The 23,194-nt window shown below is 33.6% G+C and overlaps 3 protein-coding genes across 3 annotated transcripts in view; 1 reads left to right on the top strand and 2 right to left on the bottom strand.

Moving 5' to 3' along the window:
• The first annotated feature begins 519 nt into the window (after positions 1 to 519).
• Positions 520 to 14,267, top strand: LOC115236013 (GTP cyclohydrolase 1). The gene is made up of 6 exons (XM_029808196.1): positions 520 to 821; positions 1,556 to 1,827; positions 4,508 to 4,717; positions 9,352 to 9,517; positions 10,645 to 10,761; positions 12,097 to 14,267. Exons 2-6 carry the CDS (start codon positions 1,650 to 1,652, stop codon positions 12,224 to 12,226), a joined length of 801 nt encoding a protein of 266 aa, XP_029664056.1. The 5' UTR covers positions 520 to 821; positions 1,556 to 1,649; the 3' UTR covers positions 12,227 to 14,267.
• Positions 14,268 to 14,999: 732 nt separating this feature from the next.
• LOC115236008 (centrosomal protein POC5-like) lies at positions 15,000 to 17,412 on the bottom strand. The gene is made up of 5 exons (XM_029808188.1): positions 17,270 to 17,412; positions 16,604 to 16,867; positions 16,046 to 16,369; positions 15,726 to 15,928; positions 15,000 to 15,482 (listed from the first exon to the last, which is right to left on the bottom strand). The coding sequence occupies exons 2-5, from the start codon at positions 16,862 to 16,864 to the stop codon at positions 15,176 to 15,178; spliced, it is 1,095 nt and encodes a 364-aa protein (XP_029664048.1). The 5' UTR covers positions 16,865 to 16,867; positions 17,270 to 17,412; the 3' UTR covers positions 15,000 to 15,175.
• A 2,466-nt stretch (positions 17,413 to 19,878) lies between these two features.
• Positions 19,879 to 23,194, bottom strand: part of LOC115236010 (rRNA 2'-O-methyltransferase fibrillarin) — an 8,955-nt gene continuing 5,639 nt past the window's right edge. Inside the window, exons 2-5 of the mRNA XM_029808190.1 lie at positions 22,302 to 22,612; positions 22,036 to 22,212; positions 21,522 to 21,767; positions 19,879 to 20,222 (exon numbers count right to left, since the gene is read on the bottom strand). Coding sequence (XP_029664050.1) covers positions 20,052 to 20,222; positions 21,522 to 21,767; positions 22,036 to 22,212; positions 22,302 to 22,612 — 905 coding nt within the window. The 3' untranslated portion in view covers positions 19,879 to 20,051. The remainder of the gene's footprint in view (positions 20,223 to 21,521; positions 21,768 to 22,035; positions 22,213 to 22,301; positions 22,613 to 23,194) is intronic.

Here is a 23,194-nt window from a genome sequence, read left to right as displayed (position 1 = left end):
TATATATATATTTTGCAGTGTGCATTTCATAATTGAATTATAATTAAGATCATCATCGACATTTAGAAAAATCAAAAATGATATCCTCAATGGATGTCCATTTCCAGAGTCTTATCTGATAATTCTAGATGAAAGAAAGACAATATATTTTTAAAATTTATGGTTTGTTACACCTATAATCTATCGCGGCATATTAAGATCTATACACCAGTGTGCGTTTCTAGGATCGACGTCACAACGAACGTCGATGAAACCGGCTGCACTCGGGGGAAATACTGTCGTTAGCGAAAACTCTTTTTCCCATAATCTTTATCACGAGGTAGACTGTTGATAATACAATAGGGGCACCATGTAATAGATGGAGAGGCGGGGAGAAAGAGAAAAAGAGCTGAAGAGAGAGAGAGAGAGAGAGAGGGAGAGACACGATCGCGCATATATATAGTTTCGGAAGGACTAGCGGGTGACGTTTATTCCCACCGCCGGTGCCATTGCCGCCACCGCCGATTGGTTCGCTCTGGTCCAGAGCTCCAGACTCCAGACTCCAGATTAGACTCCAGCTTCGCGTCAGTCGCGTTCCGCCCGTCCTGGTCAGCGTACGCGTCGTGACGCTCCTCCGCGCGTCCGATCAGTCGTCGCATGCGGTGCCGGCTTCTCGTCTCGTCGTCATCGTCTCTTTTTTCGTTCATTTAGCACGTGTTCACGTCTTCTACGTGGTCCGTACGCGAGTGCGTGTTTTACGTTCGCGCAACTTTCGGATCATTTTTTCTTGTTTATGCCACGACAAACGTTGCCCCATCCGCCGTGGGACGACTCGCATTAGAGTAAGTTCAATCGGAAGTGAAGTAATATAGGAGTGTCAGATGCGAAAGGTTTCAATTTATTTAATGGTTTTTTTTAATACGCCTTAAACTGGAAGTTTTATTTTTGATAGGACGAATGTTAAATGTCAAGCGGTTATACAGCAAGTAATGTCTAATATAAAGAGACACCTTAATAATAAAAAAATATATGATTGTTTCGGTGAATGAATAGAAAAGAAAATTGATATTATATAATAATGATCATCAAATTTGTTCAAAGTGTAAAAGATTTGTTCTTATTTTATTCTTGATGAGAATTAATTATTTTATTTATTTATCGTTATATTATAGCATGAGCATGTAAGTGATATTTATTTAACTAAATAATAGAAGAGTATATGTTACTTGTTATACTAAAAAAATGATTTAATGTTATAATAAATTATTAATATAATGAAATAATAAGTTTAGAGATAAAAAAAGCTTATTATATATATTGAAAAAATAAGTACAAAAGTAATGGACCGATATATAAGCATAAAAAGTTTGATAATAAATAATTCTTTTTAAAAAACGTTGGCCCATTATTTTTGTAATTATTTGATATCTATCTTTAATGTAAATAATACGTTCGATAATACACGCATTTATATAACAATATATGGCATCTGATAATACACTTTGAAATTCAGATCCGTTTAATTAATTTTACTATTTCGTTTATTCTTATAATGTCTTTTTTTTTCTCTAAACAGTATCGAATTTCCCAATTGCCTCATTCCGGAAATCTTCCTCCCGATCTCACGAGATTCTCAAGAACGAAAAATCGACTCTGAAAAATCCTCAATCATGAACGGGATATCGAGTCAGTGCGCGAAGCTGAAGATGTACGATGACGAGGACGACAAGCCAATAATGATTAAGAAGCCCTTACCACTGAAAACCATTTCCTGGAGCGACAATATCGAGGAAAGCGATCTGGACGTCCCCGGAACACCCAGAACACCACGTACATCCACGACAAAAGGTACCTATACATGAAACATGTTGAAAATAGATTGAACTGCCATGTGGAAATTTTAAAAAATTGTCGAATACCCTCGCACAGACAATTCTTCTATCGCATTTCGTTAGTTTTTCGATATGTGTTTTAAACGTACAATTATTTGTAACTTCATCCATGATATAATTAATCGATTTATTCCTATCTGCAAATCTGGCTAAAGTTTGTTGATTATAGTGCATCTTAGATAAAAAATGTAAAAGATATACTTGTGCATAAGTTTGGTAACTTAATTACTGTAGTAGGAAACTCTTGTTATAATAAGTTTGCTTTTCGTTTTTCGGCTTGATCAATAGGCGTAAATAGTCGACGTAATTCTCGCTCGTATCTCGTCATAATGCATCGGACTTAAATAAACTTGACTTAAAATCCTACTAATATTCATGCCCCTGTGTGCAACTAATTCCAAGATATAAAATGTTAATATTTGGTGCTTTGCTACAATTCTCAAGAAATACATTGTGAAGATTTTATATACATGTATTTGTATATATTTTTCTAAAATATTCTAAATCTCATTAATATGCAATGATAGTCAATAATCTCATAAAATTCTTATCGGAGAGAAGTGACATTATTTTTAAATCTAAAAAGAAAAAACTATTATAGAGGAAAGAGATATAACTTTGGGTCATTTTATTAAAATCAGAAAAGATATTTTACAGACTGATTAATTAAAATAATGAATTTTAATAACTTTTTAATTCTTTAATTCGCGTACTTTATTGACTATTATATATTTTTATTTTAAAAAGATATATAAATTTATCTAATTTAAAAATACTTTTGCAAAAAGTACGGTTAATTGGTGCAAATCATATATAAAATTTAGCTGCTTACTTGGCATAGATTTACAGAAAAATCTGTGAATCTCTTTTGTCCGCACGCGCCAAATTTTGGTGAATGACCGTCGAAATGACTGTTCCTGTGTTAATTATATTGCGGTGATCTTGAGATGATAAACAAGTACGGGCAGATCATCGGGGTACAGTTATGGTTATGTGCAACATATAACTGTAACTTTATGAGGATGTGAATCGTGGGACAGGGTGTTATCGGAAATTCCAGAAAAACACACGCGAGCCATTAAAAAATTAACCGTGATAATAAGGAAATTAGTCTAGTACGATTTTAATAGACTTACAAGACATATATTTATTGTGTAAAGCATAAAAATAATATTGTTTATATATTATAATTGTTTTCTTGACATTTTTAAGAGAAAAAGAAATTTAGATTTTATTCGTTATCGTTAAAAATAATTTAAGGTTTACAGAAAAAATTCAAAAGGTAGATATAAAAACTATACTCTTGTGTGTGTGCATGTTCATACTGAAAACAATTAGATTCTGCTATCGCAATTGCCGATTTTCCCAATCGGGTCATTTTCACGGTGTAATTTGTGAACTTTGATAAAAACACATGGAATTCTTAAAAATTTATCGATATCGCGCGACTCAAACGATTCTCTAGGATACCTCTAATGACCGCTTTGTCGCACGGACGTCGGCGCTGGATTCAATTATGCGACACGGTTCATTAGGAAGAGACGAACTAATTAAGTTTCCAACACGAATACGCGCTTCTCTCGTCCGTCCTCGTCTTAGAGAAGCCGATCGCTCGCGAGAACCCATGAATAATATTGCATGTAAAACCTTGAATCCGTTTTGCCGAGCACTTTCTATGCAATGCGTTTATTTCTATGCACGCGAAATGGAAGTGGATTATTTCAATCGCGTCACTCTTTATTTTCATATAACGGTTCAATTTATTTAAAATACTTATTAAAGATACATACACGATAACGATGAGACGCAAAATTTTCATTATCTATTGTAGTTAAACCGTTAATTAGCTCTTGTCGTTAATTATATTAGGTTGTATGCAGCGTATATTGTCGCAGGTCATATTATGATACTCCCAGGTCTGCGAAACGACGAGTTTCGCAGGCTATTGTGAATCGATTAATTGATCGATCATTGAATCCGGTGTCAAATAAAATGTTAAAGGCCGTTGCACGTTAAAAAGTTTTAGTCGTAATCGTAAGGCCGTAAGCAAATCGATCAATCATAATCAAGTATTCTAAAACGTAATAAGAATGTTTGAACTGTGATTGGTTGATTTGCTTACAGCCTTACGGTTACGACTAAAATTTTTTCACGTGCAATGGCCTTAATAGTTCTGCAGAAGCAATTGAATCAAGCCACTCCTTGCAGAACTGCTCTCAATGTGTAAACAAATTTCAGATTTAAGAAAAATTTTATATATATGCATATATGGACAATAATTGTGGGAAATAAACAGTTTTTGCTGCTTGGAAATATGTCTGTCGAAATTGTTATTTATACATATGTGCAACATAATGTGATAAGCCGTAGATTGTTTAGATTTCTTACGAAAGGATCTCATCTATCATATACGAATCGCACACTAAGTAAGAAACATTCAATTGCAGCACGACCACATACAGCTTATTCTGTTGGTGCGATTACGCGACGTGATCACGGGTCGTGACATGCGATAGCGAAGATGTTGACACATCGTCACTTTTCGTCGTCATCCAACGAAAATCTCGAACTTCGACAAAGGGGAAAGAAGAGAGCGATTCCATTAACGATCTAATCGGATCGACGTTATGTTTCAGGTCATGAGAAGTGCATGTTTCACCACGATTTGGAGCTGGACCACCGACCGCCCACGCGAGAGGCCATGTTACCGGAAATGTCCCGAAGTTACAAGTTACTTTTGAGTTCGTTGGGTGAAGATCCGGAGCGGCAGGGACTCTTGAAGACGCCAGAACGTGCCGCGAAGGCTATGCTCTTCTTCACGAAGGGATACGATCAAAGCCTCGAAGGTAAATTCCATTATTATTAAATAAGCGCCTATTATTATTTTCTAAATGTTTTTTTGATTCTTGACTCTCCCTCTATCTCTCTTTGCATTAATCTATCTTATATTTTAATAAATCACACAAGCGAAGATGTCGCATTATTTGTTTAAAAAATTGATAGGAATTAGAACTACAGAATAAGTGTGTGGCACTAATAAAAATATTTTTAAAATCTAATCTCTCTCTAGTAAGAAAGATAATATACAATTTTAATCAAATTTAGATTATTTGTTGAGAAACGGAATTGATTAAGACTAAGAGAAACAAAATCACTTTCATTAAAGTATTTTGTATTTTGTATTGCATTAATGATACGATAAATGATATGATAAATTTATTGAAAAATATTTGAGTATTGCATTATTGATAATTTAATTACCTATAATATCTATGAATTAGAAATGTTAATTATTCAATAGGAATTTTCCAATCGCAGATAATATCGCTTCTACAATATGTTTATTACAAAAAAGTCAACATTTTTGTTGGCTACAAGCACATTTATTGCAGAATTATTTAAACTACTCGTTTTTCTCTAGCTAGAATTGAAATTACAAAACTAATACGTCTACGTGTGTATGTGTTGTACGCAAAAAAAAAAATGGAAAAGAAAGAAACTGAACACAAATAGTGCAGCCTTGATTTGACGGTCGGCTAATGCAAGGTTGCGCTCAAAGATCCGTGTATAACGTGAATTTTACAACAAGCAGCATTTATACGTGATTACGATCTATCGTTTATTACTTAACGGCAACGATAATCGATCGATCGATCGATCGCAGCAGCAGGATTTCTGCAATCTAGTTATTTTCCTGACGTTGCAATTGTTACAAGAACGTTAACCGGGCGAATTGTTACATTTTTTGCGTCATTTTATGGTCGATGGGATTACCGAAAAAACCATCGTTTTCTGAAATTGTCAAATCGGTTAAACTATTGACTTTGGGGGGGGGGGCATGCATTGTCTGACAGGAAATATAGGCCTACATATAATAATAAAAAATTATTATCAGATCGAATAATTAATATTTCTAATGTAAAAATGCATGTTTTCCATAAAATAAATTAGAATGAAGATATTTATATCTTGGATGTAAAAACAGAAGAAAAAAGTCAATAGTTTGATGACAAACGTGTGAAAATATTTGAAATATTTATGTTATAATATTAATTGTGGACATTTATGCATTATTTAAAGAATGCCAGAAAAAGATATTTATGTTAGAATAGTTACATTCCAACATAAAAATGTTCCGCATTTCTAAAGAGAATTCCTCAAAGATTCTTTCAGAATTTGTAACCTTGATTAGGATTTGTACGATGATTTAATGTTATCAAATAATAAATACTTACATGAAAATACCGAATGGTATTTCTTGTATATTATATAAGTTCTTAAAAGTTTTTTATATTTTTTATATCAAAAATTTATAAAATATATAGCATAGTTCGAAGAAAGATATAATACAGTGGCAATGTGTAAAATACTACTTTTTGAAATCAAAACCGCCAAAAAAATTTTAATACAGGCTGAAGATATTTAAAAAACGATATACATGTAAGCTTATTGAAGTTTGTAGCGAGAACAATTTTTTCTCAAATAGTTTCGAATAATTGTGAAAAGAGTGGCAGTTATTTTCATTCACTGAAATTTAAGAAATTAAAAAATGCAGAATGCATTAAACTTCCGTCTATGAAAACGTGGCGTGGCGTAATTACTGTGGCACAATTGAGGGTATAATTTAAAACTTGAGAGGATAATGAAATAATTAACTGGGAAACCGTCGCACGCGGTAAGCATATTTCTTTTATTGCGAATAATACAGCGCGGAATTATAGACATGCGCGTGTTGTTCATGAAAGTATCATACTTTTCGCCTTTTTTTACTTTCATCTTGCTCTCTATCACGAGCTGGAGGAGGAGAGAAAAAGAATGAGACGCTGAGAGGCAAGAGGGTGGGATTTAAGTGCGATTCACAGAAAAGAGAATGTAAAACTCTTGATATAAATGGGGTTCTCAGGGACGCGTAACTTCAGAAAAAATCTCCTTCATCTTCTTCTTCCTCGTCTTTCGCATCAAGTATAAATATCAAACATAATGCTCAAACAATTACGATGATTGCAAAGATTCGGAAAAATATTTCCGCGTGTAACCAAGTTGATACAAAAAGTATCTTTTTTTTTCCTTACAATCTCCTATGTCATTCCTTGATAGTCTCACTGTCACACAAATCGCGTTAAATTAAAAGGATGGAGATTCAGTAAAATATATTAATAATAATAATACAAATCTAATTAGCGATGTTCAAATGCAATATTTGTTTTAATGATTGTTGATGGCATAAATAATATATAATAATGTAACAAAAGAAAAGAATCACGAATAATAAATGTTGAGAATAATTATTTCTAGACGATAATCTTTCTTGTCATAAAATTTTTAATTTATGTATTAGGAAAAGAGAGTAATGCTTTCTCTTTTTCGACACCTTTCTCTATGCCCACAGTAATTTTGAATCTGTGTCTTAAGTCAGTCGCGATAATGAGATCTGAAGCCGGGAGCATCTATAGACGATGGATGAGGGATTTTAATTCACTTCAGCTCAGCTTGAACAGCTGAGAGACTCTCGAGATAAGCTCTTACGGCGCGCACTGGTGAATCTGAAACGAGAGGCACTTTTCTACAACCAACCTCACCAAATCATCCCCTCGGACGAGCAATTCCATTGTAGCTTTTATCTCGCCCACTATATTTTTACTCGGAATTGCATTTAATATAAGAGCAAAATTTATATAATATATATTATATATAATATTTTCGATAAATTTTTCTAGCACTTCTCTAAAGGAATGTTCAAAATTCATGCACGTACGTATATAATGGCGTGCGAAAGCTTGTAAAAGTTAATCGAATTGCTGACGGAAGCCGATCACGTTTAAGCCATCGGGTTGAAAAATCCAACTTTACACTCGGCGAGCGTTTGGTCACGGAATAGAGGAAAGGAAATTGCTCTACCACGTGTGTGTTATGTGAGCTGTTGACGCACCCTGCGAGTTGTGCACTTTCCGAGGAAATATGATAAATTGTACCGGATTAAATTATACGTTTCACGAAGAATAAGATTAAACTCATTTCTCTCTCGTCTAATTCGATTACATTAGATATATAACGACGAATTAAAAGATCTGACTGTCATCGACTTGTCTTATATAACTCGCGATGCTATCCATTGGAAGAATTCAAGCTCGAATGTGGCCGGTTAAACGAATTCGTTTCATCGTTGTCGGTCATTGCGAAGGTGTTTCTTGTTAAGGTTGCCGTGGAAACGGTGCGGAGAGCACCACCATTATCTAGCTACCCACTGCTCGCTCGTATATGTACACACTACTACTAGAGTCAACGGTACAGTAAGTAGGTCAATATCGGGTAAATCACAGCCAGGATAACCCGACTACTAGGATGAAAGAACATTTCTTTCGTGACACGGTACAAGTGAGAATAATACCCAGCTGCTTTTATATATCGCTAAATTAAAGTCATCGTCATACATATATGCAGGGTTGGGTAAGTTAATTTTTTTTTTTTTTTTTTTTTACAATGTTAAGTTTAAAGTTAATGGCCCAAAAATTAACTAACAATAAGTTTACGTTAAAAGTTACTTAAACAAAAATTAACTCAGTTAAAGTTAAGTTAAAAAATTATTAACTTATCAAAAAGTTAAAATTTAATTACTCAAAACTGTTTTTTACATAATTAATCTTTTAATTGTACATTAAACTTTTTAAATTTAGATAATATAATAAAAAGATATTCTTTTATAAGAGAGATAATATATTTTTCTTTATATAATAATGAATAATACACATTATTTAAATATATTATAGTTGTATAATAGAGATATTATAGTGTTTAAAAACAAAACGATTAATAAGGACTTCGGTTAAGAGGACTTTCCTGTTTAATTTGAACTGCTCTACCTGCACACGTGCGTTTTATCTTTATCTTTAATTGTTAGATACTCGAATAATAAATTAAAACAATTTAAAAATATTTATTGAATTTTAATAAAAGTGTCATCTTAAAATTATGGTTCGTCATTTTTCCTCTTAAGTCATCATATACTGAATCACCTGTACTAAATACGCTCTACGTGCGCTGAGAATGATACCTGGTACTGTTGTGTTGTATTTTAGGAACGCACGTTTTAATGGTGCTGGATACTGTCTTACTTATATTATTATAATTATTAATAAACAGATAATTTTTGACTATCAAAGATACAAAACTTTAACTTGTATAAAAAAAAGTTAATAAGTTAACATTAATGTATTTACAATTAACTAGTTTAAATTAAAAGTTAACGCGTTTGAAATTAACTAAGTTAAGTTAAAAGTTATTAACTTTTTAAATTTAAATTTAACTTTTAACTTTTAACTTTTTAACTATTGAATTGTTATTCAACCCTGCATACATGTATAAGTACGTGTATGAAAAATACAATTTTAATTAATTTACCAAATTAATTTGGTACTCTATATTATTGCTGTTTATTGAGAAACACGAAATTTTACTAATAGGTTTTGTCCTCTTGTTTCAGACGTAATTAACGACGCAGTATTCGATGAGGATCATGACGAGATGGTGGTGGTAAAAGACATCGAGATGTTCTCCATGTGCGAGCATCACTTGGTACCGTTCTATGGCAAAGTGTCGATTGGTTATTTACCCTGCAAGAAGATTTTGGGTCTTAGTAAACTCGCCAGGTAATTATCTTAATGTATTAAGAATTTTGTATCAGATTTTCAGTTTATCAGATTTTTGAATAATAATATAAAAACAATTATCTCGTTAATTGCGACGAGAATTAACTCGTTAATCAAATAAAAATTAAAATAAACTTTAATAAAGGCTCTTGCGAATATATCATACAAAGATGAGAGAAGACAATTAAGAGCCAGTGCGGTAATTTAAGCGCTTATTGTAATATAATTTAATTATAATAAAATATGTGCTCAACGCGCTGAGTCTTAATTGTCTTCTCTCGTTAATCAAAATTAAGTTGAAATCTCTTGAGAATCAAGATTGTTTTTTTTTCTGCTTGAACGCACAACTTTATTAATTATAATTCTTTGTCGTTTCTGTGTGCACTTGTGGTATTGTATATTTATAAGATTTCAATCTTAAGTTTGATACTTGATATTGATACTTGATACTTGATACTTGGTTTAGATTACGACGAAAGATCTTTATTCAGTAATGATTATCTAATATCATCAATTAAAATACGCTATGTTCTGTACTTTCTAGTTCTATGTTTTAATTTTTCAGTTTTCTAACACAAGATGTGTGTAATTTTTCTAAGTTTTTATGGCAGCACGCGCGGTATTTTGAGCGATGAATTGCGATTGTGTAGATCAAAAAGAAAGAAAAATAATCCGTCTCGTTATTTATTCTCGTCGATGCCTTAACAATTTCGTCGAATGGTCGTCGCGTCTACTAGTCCTGGCCTTGATTAGTGACATATTAAGGCGAAAAGAAAAAATGTGACGCGAGACTAGTCTGCTAACATAAGACTATGCACACTTTCACGCGCGTGACGGTCCGGGATCCGTTTACTTATTAGACGCCGTTTAAAAGCGGATAAATAATAGAAACGCGATGGTATTTTGATGCGCTGTCAGAGCGACGGTATATTTTAAAACCGTTAGATTTTTTACAGCTTTTATAGTATTATATGTTAACATATTACGCGCAAGCACGAGACAACGGAACGTTTCTAGATAAATGTAGAAAGAAATAATATTTGCATGCCCTCGATCTCAATCTTAATGACCAATTCTCCAAAGATGATTTTTAAGAATAATTTCGAGGACAAATTTTCTATTTACAGGATCGTAGAGATCTTTAGCAGACGTCTTCAAGTGCAGGAGCGACTCACGAAGCAAATCGCGATAGCAGTTACGAAGGTTGTGCAGCCTGCAGGAGTCGCCGTCGTGGTTGAAGGAGTGTATGTATCTTCCATATATTCTCTAATATGATAAAATTTCTAAATTGCCTTATCTACATGCGTGATTAGAACAGTAAAACATTTGGAGCACAGGAAAAGATCCATCTGTGTGAATTTATAGGCGCGCAAATTTAACAGATAAAGGGGTTCGAGAACGCAGATGAAAAGAAAAAAAAACCATAAAATATCACGGCAATATTGCAGAGTATCGAGCCGATTAAGATCACTATTCTTTCAATCAATGCGACCGAGGTTCGTAGAATAGGTTTTCACAAGGTGGAACGATCGCATTCGTAAAAGAACACGACCTTGTACTATCGCGCGAATGTTGTTTGCAAGGCGCGGTGTGGAAGTTTTGCGATAATTGAAGCATTCACGTAACGATCCGGTTGTTCGTTACACGTCATACGCATTAGAGCGCGATAAATCTCAAGCGGGGGTGTGCGAGTGTTATTTCGATAATCAGCGACGGGGGTTATTAATCATCTGCTTGCTCTCGTTAATGTCGTCCGCAACGTAATCGTGAATAATTCAAGAAAATCACGCCACATGCGTGCGACTCTTGATTTACGGTTACATTTTATTATCGAGATAATAACACACATACAGGATTATATAGGATCCTAGGAGCGTTGGAAATCGCGTGAATAACATTATTAACTAAAAGTTAGTATTTTCACTAGCATTAATGGCTATTTTTATGGACTCGCACTTGAATAATGCTATTACCGATGCTATATTTACGAGCAACGATTAGTTATTTTTATCGAGACTGCGCGAATAATTTATAATGCTATTTTGCCGCTGTTGCGACGCCCAATTTGACCCACGAAAGTGATGGATCAATAATTAATTACACCTAATATTATCAACAGCACTATTTTTGCTAGAACCGATTGCTATTTTTATTGGTCCAGTGTGCAAATAATTTATAAACACTATTTTTTCCATCGTTGCTCGATTTGTTCCACAAAAATGACAAGTTGAACCGATCTATTCCACGATAACGAGATGAGCTGATAAGAGGGGCTTATTATGAAACATCATGAATCGAGATTTCCGATCGCGAGATTGCGAGATTGCGCACGTGTCTCTCCCAAGTCATTTGTATGATTAGCATTAGTTGATCAAATCCTGCCGCTCGCGAAGAATAACATTGATAAGATCTATCTCTTGACGTATAAATCAGAAGACAAGCCCAAATATATTTATAATATACGAAGCGAACGAGCTCTAACGGTGTGAAGCAATTTTCTTATCGCGGTTAATTATACGGTAAAATACGCAACATTTGCACGCGCACCGTTGTAAAAAAAAAATTCTTTTGCATATCAGGCACATGTGCATGGTGATGAGAGGCGTGCAGAAGATCAACAGCAAGACAGTGACCTCGACGATGCTGGGCGTGTTCCGGGATGATCCGAAGACTCGCGAGGAGTTTCTGAATCTGGTGCACAACAAGTAGACGTTCGAACGCGTCGCGGTATCATCGGCATCACTGGCCGTGGGACCACTAATTAATTTAACATTGCATGATACGCCGATCGCGACCGCTGTTCCCCGACTGGCTTTATCATCCGATTACTACCTCGTTACGAGGGCCTCGTCCAAGGGACTTGGTCGCCGCGATACTTTCTCGCATACATTCCGTTTATTTCCTAAGAAAGAAAATAGTATCTCGGCGACGGTTCTTGTGTTTCTGTCATAAGCACGATCGAGAAAATTTAGGGCGATCACTATCCAAGTTGACCAAGCGCGAACGGATAGTGACATGCTTAACGCACGTCCCTCGCTGATAAGGGCGCGCTTAAACTGCTAATGTGAGTGACATTGACAATAGCGATGATGATGACGCGTCACTGTCATCTATTATCTATGAAAATGCTCGCGAATTTTGAAATTTTAATGATACGGAACTCGCGAGTTGTTTGTCGCAGAGCGAGCAGGACAACGACGTGGGACGTGTAAGTTCCGGTGTGAAGGGGCAGCAAATAAATAGCAATTTTATTGTGAAAACGTATAAGTATTCAACGCAATAAAGAATATTGTAACGTAAATAAATCGCTGCTGGATCAGCGATAATCCTGCCGAAATAGTCTCCGTTCGCTGCTCCTTCAGTCGAGAAACCTTGTCGCTTACAAAGGAACGTTTTAGGAAATTTGTCATCGAAGACTCCCGGCCGGCATAAAACTCGCACATCCAAGAGTCGACGCGTTTTTCGTGACAATAAATTATACACTCTATATATTGTATGTTAATGAAGTTTTTCGGAGAGATTGCGTTCGACTCTTTCGCCTGTTTATGTCGATCGCGCAAGCTTTCGAGATTCAATTTTATTTCGTTTTCACGATATTCAGCATTTTATCGCAGATTTTGCGAAACTTGACAGCCACGAGTTTTGCATCATTGCGTAATCGCAAAATCGTCCATTTTTATTATACCATATGTATATCGTATTTGGTAATAGACGGATTTTATAATTATAATGAGAATTTAAACGATATTTTAAAATTCAAAATTGAGCGACGATTATTTTTCACGCACACATTTTTTAAAGCTAATCTTGGCTAATATTTTGGCAATTTATATCCGAAGTTTAAATTTAAAAAAAAAATCTATTTAGAATTGATTAGGAAATAAAGTTTTGTTATATATTTGTGGAACTCTCTAAAGCGTATTTCGCGCTACAATATATTTAAAAAATGCGTTTATATATTACCAAATATTTTATATATATATATTTTTAGGTGAGCAATTGTTTTATTGTATTTTTATTTGGATGTAAATTCAAAAAAATTTGCAAAAAGAATGTCGCGAAATGCGCACTGCTTCAGCCATGCACTGCGCATCGTGACAAATTCTAATGAAAAATATTGTTTTCTAAGTGCACACCGTATTTGCCTAACTCATCTATCGAGATGATTTCCGAGGAAAGTTAAATTATCCATCTTTGAAGAGCATTCTCGATCATCACTATTTGCATATCACTAAACTAAAGCTGATTCACTTTGCGTGTTTTGTATTAATTTTGCAAGTGAAAATATTATTATCGCAAATTTATGTGTTCACATATTCCGTATTTAAATTCACGCGTGTGATTATATTCATAATTTATAAGGATATTTTATTTGTGGGGATGTAAAGATTTACGTATAAAAGATACATTATGTCGATAAATAGCACTTTACTTTGCGTACTTATGGCTAGTCCAAGAGTATCGCATTACATCGAAAATTTTTATTATATGTTTTAACAATATAATATAATAAGATATGCATTAGTTTATATTATGCACATATCGATTTTGTTAGAATATGTGATTGGAAACTTCCTGCCTCAACAGATAAAGTGACACGAGCTTCGGTATATATTCTCCGGTATATTATACTTTCTAATACGAAAAAAGGTGGAAAGAATATTCACGTTATTACTTATGAGAAAGTGATTGTTCAATATTTGTAATATTTTTCTGACGATATTACATAAAGTGTTATATTTATATTTTCAACGACGATGTTGTTCATATTTCTCCTCTTTTTCCCTCTTTTAGAATAAATTCCAGTATAAATACGAGCAATAAAAGTCAGCATTCTAAAGACGATTTATTATATGATTTAGAATGCGTTCTTTCAAAGGCAAACCTTTTTGTTGTAATAATTTAATATGCATGTCGTGTTAAATTTTTATGCACAACATATTTTTGGAGTTTTTAGATAATTGATGGAAGTATTCGAGTAACAATCTAATCGGCGCGCCTTGACCTACACGCATGAGCGGTAAGTAGCATGTGTATCTGCGCTATTATGATAAATCATTTCGCATGAAATAACGTCCTCAACCCAAATTCCATACTACTCTCTCTTAGACCTCGTATCTATTCCCGCCGAACACCTTACTCAATTCCCGATGAATCATGCATCTCTTGCGCGTGTTAATTACACTTGTCACTGAAGAGATAAGATCACCTAGTTAACGAAAGACTCTACAACATCCTAATAAAGTAAATATGCACAAATAAATTTTCCACCTTTTGCTCCCTTTCTACTCTTCTCAAGATTTTGCAATTTCATTTAAAATTTTTTATATATTCTTTTTCGAGATTTTTAAATGTCCGTAAAATATATACAATGTCACATGACAATTTTATTTTATTCTCCGTTCTGTTTTTTAATATTTTTTTTATTTTATCATGTGTGTATCTTTTTTAAATATTTTTCCGGGATTCTACAATATGTTAGTAAAAAAAAGAAACGATGAACACATACACATAAAATTAACAAATTTTCAGTTGATATCCTGAGTGTATACTCTCTCTGATACTTTATTTTATATCTTTTTCATACTTTTCATCGATGATGTCCACGTTAACGTGAACGATAGGTAAGTCGGCCACGATGACAAGCGCCATCGAATATTACGTCTCGAATTTGCGCAATGGTGGTAACTCGATCTTCTTCACGACCGTTGATCCGCATACCGGAGTTGTGTCCTCGTCATATAGATTTTCCCCGTTACCTTGACGAAGGAGAAAAATCATACTACCGTTTGCGGACTTCCGATTTCTGCCGGCGAGGCAGCAAGGACTGGCGCAAGGCCACTTCGTTGTGCAATCAGTTTGATCGCCGTTTCTATCGCGCGGAACCTTGGCACTGCTCGCAGTCGCAGCAGCTGATCCTGAACGTCTTTTCGCGTTCTTGGCAGGACACAGCACGACGGGTTCACTAAAAATCAGTAATGTATTTCCAATTTTAATCACTCGCATCTTTAACGATAACAATTTTTTTCCTTTTAATTTAGACATAAAAAAATATATAAAATATTATAATGTTATCAAATGTATCAAGATGTTAAATATATCCTCATACTATTTTATATCATAAAAAAAAAAAAAATTAAAAAATCGGTTAACGCTGGCGTAAAATCGAAATGCCTCGTTATAGCAGTTTGATATTAAAAAATTTTACGTTGGTATGATTCCTGCAGTTGCCGGGCACGGTGCACAAGGAGCGCAGCAGGGTATCGGTGGACATCGTAGAACTCTCAGTGCCTCAACGTTCAAGGATGACACCCCTCGCAACAATGCTCGCTGAATCGCGTTCTCATATTCGGCGCGCTCCTTGATGACTCTATCGTATTCCTTTCGAAGCTGTGTGATTTCAGATTCGAGCTATCGAAAAGGACATTGTTATTTACAAATAACTAACAGATGGAAAATACAGCACAACGCATACATAAAATATATGCAACAATCTAATATCGTAACGTCTTTTTTTTAGGAAACTACCTCGAACTCTCGCTTCGTCTTTTCTTGCAGTGTAGTTGGAGCAGCCATGTCGATAGCTCGCTTCACTTCTTCATCTATTTGATCAGCAGCTTGCAGTGTATTTTTAATTGGATTTTTAATTGGATTTTTAATTACGTTTTTCTTAGTTCTGTCAATTTCCTTGGCATCTCTTACAGTTTCTTGGTGATTGATAGCTTCCGCACTTTCTGCATTATTCTCTTCGTCTTCTTCTTTTATTTGATCAACAGTTCGCACTGTATCTTTAATTTTAGGGTTTTTGATTTCCTTCGCATCTTCTGCCAAGAATTCTTCTGCATGGATCTTCTGCAAGAATTCATCTCTTTTCTAACGTAATACAATGTAAAAAAATTATAAATAAATTATGAATTAATAATATCAATTTATAATTAATTCTTTAATTATTCACAAATACGAAAATTATGTTATTGGAAAGGTTTTGTACGGTATATTTTATCTTATTAAATTAAATTAGTTGATTATATATATATTAATTTTCTTTATTCTTGTTTCTCGGATCAAATTAACGATAAATCTTACTTTACGGATCTTTTCTTCCTCTTGTTCTGATCTAACTTTAATATTATCCTTCTTCAATGATTCGCCATTCAATTGTAAAGCGTTCTGATAATCTGTAATTTGAACTTTGAGATCTTCCATTTCGCGCGTTTTAACATCCATTTCGCATGCACGAGCTAATAATTCCTTGCGAAGATTGCCAATCTCATTTTTACAGGCGTCGAGTTTGTTCTGCACGATACCGGTCCACTGTTTAATTCGACCCAGGATATCGATGAACATCAACTTTCATGAAAAGGAGCAGAAAATAAACTTTTTGCGGGGAAATGAGGTAGATAATTATAATAAATATTTATTATAATATAGCAGCAGCATTTGCAGTAAAACTAAACTGGATTAAATAAATAGACAATTGCGATTAATAGTTTTTGTAAAAATTATAAAGAGAAAGATCGACAAAAATTTTTTTTTCTTTTTAAGAAGACCGGAAATTTTTTTCGGGGATTTATATATCTTACAAATTTTTGAAAAGACTTTCGTTTTTACGCGCATATAATCGATTGTAAGACATATTCATCATATTCGTAAAATACAAAAAATATCGGGTTGTCAATTGTACCCTCTCCTCTTTCGCCCTCGAGAAGTCGAGACAGTTTTATGACATTCTAGTTGAATGTGGGGCTCAACCTTTAAATCATGCTCGAAGTTCTCGCCCAAAGTTGCTAAAGCCTTGCCAGCCTCCTCGAGATTTTGGTGCACGTATTCGATTATTTCATCTACCTTCCTATCCCTGTTGATGAATGATGCAAAATAATAAAGTATTTTGCATAAATGTTCAACTGTTACGAAAAAGAATAATTTCATACAAATAAAAAATATAATAAATATATTACAGTTAAAGCGCGCGCGCGCGCGATCACACACACACACACACATATATACATACGTAATTCTATCAATAATTCTGAATGTTTTTAAAACGATACTCTCTCTTTTTGATAGAATATTTAATAAATGTATTAAGATTTTAATGATGTATACTAAACATGTAATATATGTGTGCATTATAAACAATATATTCTCGTGCATCTTTTTTTATTATTCTATCCATATTCTTTGTAAGCAAATTGACAATAATTTAATAGATTAAAATTAATCAACTAAATTATTTGACACTTTTCAAAGTGGAAATGTAATTGATCTGTTTACCCGACTGATCGTAGCGTTTGCGAAACGCAGAAACAACATGGGCCATTTGCGGAGAGATGTTGCTTATCTTCATGAGACTTATTATCTGTGATTTCCGACCGCGTGGATTTTTCCACAGGTAATGAATCTATAAATCTTTTCTCGGACGATGGTAATGTCAGCGCAGTCGGAGGCGGTGGTGCTGATACTTCCTGAATAGATGCTGTTGATGTTTCGATAAGGGTTTTTTCTGCAACATCGGGTTCTTCGGAAACATCCGCGCCACCCACAAGACGAATGTGATTAGATGTTTTCGATGAATTAATTTTGTGAACGATCATAGTTGTCGATTTTTGACGGATTAGTATTTTGCTCAATGATTTCCGGCGTTCGCTGATTGCGTGAACTGTAGAACGAAAAAGAATGTTTCTCAGGCTGAAAGAATAAATATTCTCCTTTTCTTTTTTTCTCTCAGCTTACCACTCTTGGACGCGGTTAAAGATTTGCGTTGCATATCGATTTTAATTATTAAAACTCAAGCGGCGGCGCTTCGATTTTATAAAATATCACATTTATTATATATTTGAAATTTCTAATACATTTGTGTCAAATTTCGTAGAAATTGATAAATACACGCAAATAATAAAAATATAGTTATTTTTTATACATTAATCCAAAAATAAAGTAATGATGGACTTGACAATTTAAATCTTTCAGAACGGAATAATTTGACAGTTTAATGACAACATGAGAAGAGTATAAATCGATATGAACTCGGCAGATCATATGTTTCAAAGATCAGAAATCTTTGAAGTAATCGGATATTTGGAGGTGGAAAAACAGACAGTAAATTGCGCAGAAGCCCGTATCAAATTACGCATTGAAGATTCAAGATTGAAATTTGACCAATCAGGACATATATATATAGTCATATCATAGTCTGATACGGGGGCTAAACGCTTATATATATTACAATATAAAAAAAGTTTAAAGATTACGAAATGTTAATATCTATTTTATTTACTCCGTTTTATACATAATAATATTATTAATATGGAAATGTATAAAATGTGTAAAGTGTATTAGATTATGTATTGAAGATTGAGATTGAAGATTAAAATTTAACCAATCAGGACAAAGAAATTGTAGTTACTTTTGTTTTGATTAGTCAAGTTCCAATCTTTAATCTTTAGTTTTCAATTTTCGATGCGTAGTCTGATACGGGCTTATATGAGATGTTCATAAAGAAATTACAATTATTTGTTTTACAGTTTAATTTGTTATACATTACTCTAAATTCAATGAATATTTTGGGATATTGAAGAATCTTTATTATTCTTTCTTTTTATGTCTCTATATTGTTTTTAATAGAGCTTAGATAATTTAAGGTTGTATCTTTCAAAAAAAGAATGTTACATATAATACATTGTATAAGAGAGAGAACGATTTTATTTTATAATTTATAAATTCTGTGATATTTATTAAAAAATATATCTTCATTCATATTATATTGGTTATTGTTCATTTCTTTTATATGTATTTACTGGGCGCCAAAAATATTTTCTTACATAGATTTAGGCACATTTAGGAAATATACAAGTTATACGCATTCCATACCTAAATGTAACTTCATATGGGAATGTGTTATTGGCAGTGTATATATTAGTCAAATATTTTATATTTATACAAAAATATATAATGTATATAAGTCAAATAACGCTCAATTATATTTACCTTAGAAATATATATTTGTTATTTCACAAGCATTTGAAATATGCAAATATAAATATGTGTATACAATAAAATGTAGTACATCATCATATATAAAACATATACTTAAATTTTAGATTTGTAGATTTACAATTCAGCGTTGTAAAGCATACAGCACAGTACCAATTTTCTCTGCTCTCTCTTTCTCTTTTTCTATACTACCCATAGAATAGACCATCTCCCATATATTAATTCTTAGTGATGTTATATCACGGCAGAGCTGCAAGGTTTATGTTAGCTTTAAGGAGAAAGAAGCGATACGGCAATGCAACACAGTAAAGGACAACAGCGATAAGGGCTACTATCGTGGATAACGATGGAATTTATATATACATACATTATAAACTACTATTTTTATTTTTATTAAATCATGTTTCTTAATCTTAATAAAATATCTCGCATTTTCCATTTCGTTCATTCGAATTAAATATATGACATTTCTCATTAAAGTTAAAAAAAGGGATGTATATAAACCAATACAAGTAATAATCTTAATAATTACATATATATTTTATATATTTTTTTTCGGTGGTGGCCTGTAGACGCCGACTACAACAGCATGATCTCTTTCATATGGTTCGAGTGTGATTTGCTCCTGTGGTTTTAAATTGTCGGCAATTAGTTTCTTCACTTCTGATGCAAAGACCACTTCGGGTTGTGAGATTGAGTCTATGCAACTCGCCTTAAATTAGATAAATGATAAATTTTCAAGCTTTGTAAATTTTTAAGCTTAAGAATATATGTATTTTGCAATAAATCACAAATATCTTACCTTAATAGAAATAACAAAATGTCCACCACTTTTAAGGAAATTTTGCGCATTTAAAGCGACAATTCTAGCCTGATCTGGCTGTGCCACATCTGAGAAAATAGTATCTACCATTCCTACTAACATTCTGTATTTATGAGGATGCCTCGCATCCTCGACTATAGGAATGATGTTACTTCTTTTCTTAGCGACCTCTATAAGATCTCTGCCTGTTCTGTTGGAGAATTCCACTGCAAATACAATCCCGTCCTGTAAAAATAAAAATATCGAGATATTTATATATTCTCAATTTCCCCTATATAATTTATATAAATACATGTTAATATATAGTCGCTGTATGCTCTCTTTTTTTTAAAGTAAAATTAGATTTTACTCATCCAGAAAAAAGCGAGCATATAATTGTTCTAGCATCACTTCGACACCAAGTTCACAATTATGAGCTAACTTGGCTCTAATGTATGCATAATTCAATAATTTCTCACATCTTTTCCATATTTCTGATATAAATCAAACTTACTGGACCAACTACATCAGCAACATGAGACACAGTGGTACCTGATGCAGCGCCTAGGTATAATACTTTGCTTCCAGGAGGCATATAAATTTTATCAACACCTCCAAGAATAGCAGCGGCTAATTTGGATCTGAATGGATTCCATACTCTATATTCAATTTTCTCTCCAGGATTATCAGTCTGCGTAATGTGAAACATTTTATACTATTAATTCACAGAAATATAAAAGACAAATGTAGTAAAATTAATGCAATACAAGTTGAGCTTACATCTACGCTGATTCTCTTCTCTCCATAAACTGCTGCTCCAGGTACTAAGCTTAAAGTTACTAATGCGTCTTCTTTTCCTCTAGCTATAAACACTCCCTCATGACGATGTGGCTCTATTATTACATTCTTTCCACCTTTAAAGCCACCTCCTTTGTGATCTCCTCGGCCACCACTTCTTCTATCACCACCTCTACCGCCTCTTCCTCCACGGCCTCCCCCAAAGCCTCCTCCACGACCTCCCCCAAAGCCTCCTCCACGGCTGCCTCCGCGACCACCTCCACGGCCACCTCCTCCTCTACCTGGTGAAAAGCCTGCAAATTACAAAAGAAACATTACAATAAGTGAAAAATACATCTATATATAGTATATTTGTGACTCTAGATAGATATTCATTCATATGTATTTTGCAATAAATCACAAATATCTTACCTTAATAGAAATAACAAAATGTCCACCACTTTTAAGGAAATTTTGCGCATTTAAAGCGACAATTCTAGCCTGATCTGGCTGTGCCACATCTGAGAAAATAGTATCTACCATTCCTACTAACATTCTGTATTTATGAGGATGCCTCGCATCCTCGACTATAGGAATGATGTTACTTCTTTTCTTAGCGACCTCTATAAGATCTCTGCCTGTTCTGTTGGAGAATTCCACTGCAAATACAATCCCGTCCTGTAAAAATAAAAATATCGAGATATTTATATATTCTCAATTTCCCCTATATAATTTATATAAATACATGTTAATATATAGTCGCTGTATGCTCTCTTTTTTTTAAAGTAAAATTAGATTTTACTCATCCAGAAAAAAGCGAGCATATAATTGTTCTAGCATCACTTCGACACCAAGTTCACAATTATGAGCTAACTTGGCTCTAATGTATGCATAATTCAATAATTTCTCACATCTTTTCCATATTTCTGATATAAATCAAACTTACTGGACCAACTACATCAGCAACATGAGACACAGTGGTACCTGATGCAGCGCCTAGGTATAATACTTTGCTTCCAGGAGGCATATAAATTTTATCAACACCTCCAAGAATAGCAGCGGCTAATTTGGATCTGAATGGATTCCATACTCTATATTCAATTTTCTCTCCAGGATTATCAGTCTGCGTAATGTGAAACATTTTATACTATTAATTCACAGAAATATAAAAGACAAATGTAGTAAAATTAATGCAATACAAGTTGAGCTTACATCTACGCTGATTCTCTTCTCTCCATAAACTGCTGCTCCAGGTACTAAGCTTAAAGTTACTAATGCGTCTTCTTTTCCTCTAGCTATAAACACTCCCTCATGACGATGTGGCTCTATTATTACATTCTTTCCACCTTTAAAGCCACCTCCTTTGTGATCTCCTCGGCCACCACTTCTTCTATCACCACCTCTACCGCCTCTTCCTCCACGGCCTCCCCCAAAGCCTCCTCCACGACCTCCCCCAAAGCCTCCTCCACGGCTGCCTCCGCGACCACCTCCACGGCCACCTCCTCCTCTACCTGGTGAAAAGCCTGCAAATTACAAAAGAAACATTACAATAAGTGAAAAATACATCTATATATAGTATATTTGTGACTCTAGATAGATATTCATTCATAAGCATTCTATATTCCAATTCAGAGTAAATATTCTATATAATATATGAATTTTCTTCCACTTTTTAAAAAATATTTTATATATTTTAAGGGAAGAAATTTAATCCTTAAAAGTCACATATGGATCATTTTAATTCTATCTATTAAGAGAGATGTAATTATAGATTCTATCTACTATAGCATATCCAAAAGGCCTCAATCAATAAGAAAACGTTTAAAATTCATTTTTTTGCTTTTATACATGATCATTTTCTATAGATGTCAAGGAATGTATATAAATTTTTATAGATATTTTCAAGCACTGTGAGACAATTAAACCTGCGATAAAACATTATGATCCATATGTAAACAGAAACAGAATAAAAAAAAAATATGATTGAAAGAGTTAATTTACTAAAGAAAACATTATACAGAACATTTATCTATTTCAGATTAAATTAAGATGTGAACACAATTTTGATCTCTTTCTATTTTTATATAAATAATAAATATATTTGT

Source organism: Formica exsecta, unplaced genomic scaffold, assembly GCF_003651465.1.
Source record: "Formica exsecta isolate Colony F162 unplaced genomic scaffold, ASM365146v1 scaffold2374, whole genome shotgun sequence".
In the NCBI taxonomy this organism is placed as follows: Eukaryota; Metazoa; Arthropoda; class Insecta; order Hymenoptera; family Formicidae; genus Formica; species Formica exsecta.
This window is presented reverse-complemented; position numbering and strand designations above follow the sequence as displayed.

Coding starts and splice junctions, on each gene's coding strand:
- LOC115236013 (XM_029808196.1), top strand. CDS start 1,650: ATGAACGGGATATCGAGTCAGTGCGCGAAGCTGAAGATGTACGATGAC. Junction 1,828..4,507: donor ACGTACATCCACGACAAAAG/GTACCTATACAT, acceptor GTTATGTTTCAG/GTCATGAGAAGTGCATGTTT. Junction 4,718..9,351: donor ATACGATCAAAGCCTCGAAG/GTAAATTCCATT, acceptor CTCTTGTTTCAG/ACGTAATTAACGACGCAGTA.
- LOC115236008 (XM_029808188.1), bottom strand. CDS start 16,864: ATGTTCATCGATATCCTGGGTCGAATTAAACAGTGGACCGGTATCGTG. Junction 15,929..16,045: donor AGACGAAGCGAGAGTTCGAG/GTAGTTTCCTAA, acceptor CCTTTTCGATAG/CTCGAATCTGAAATCACACA. Junction 15,483..15,725: donor ACTGCAGGAATCATACCAAC/GTAAAATTTTTT, acceptor ACTGATTTTTAG/TGAACCCGTCGTGCTGTGTC.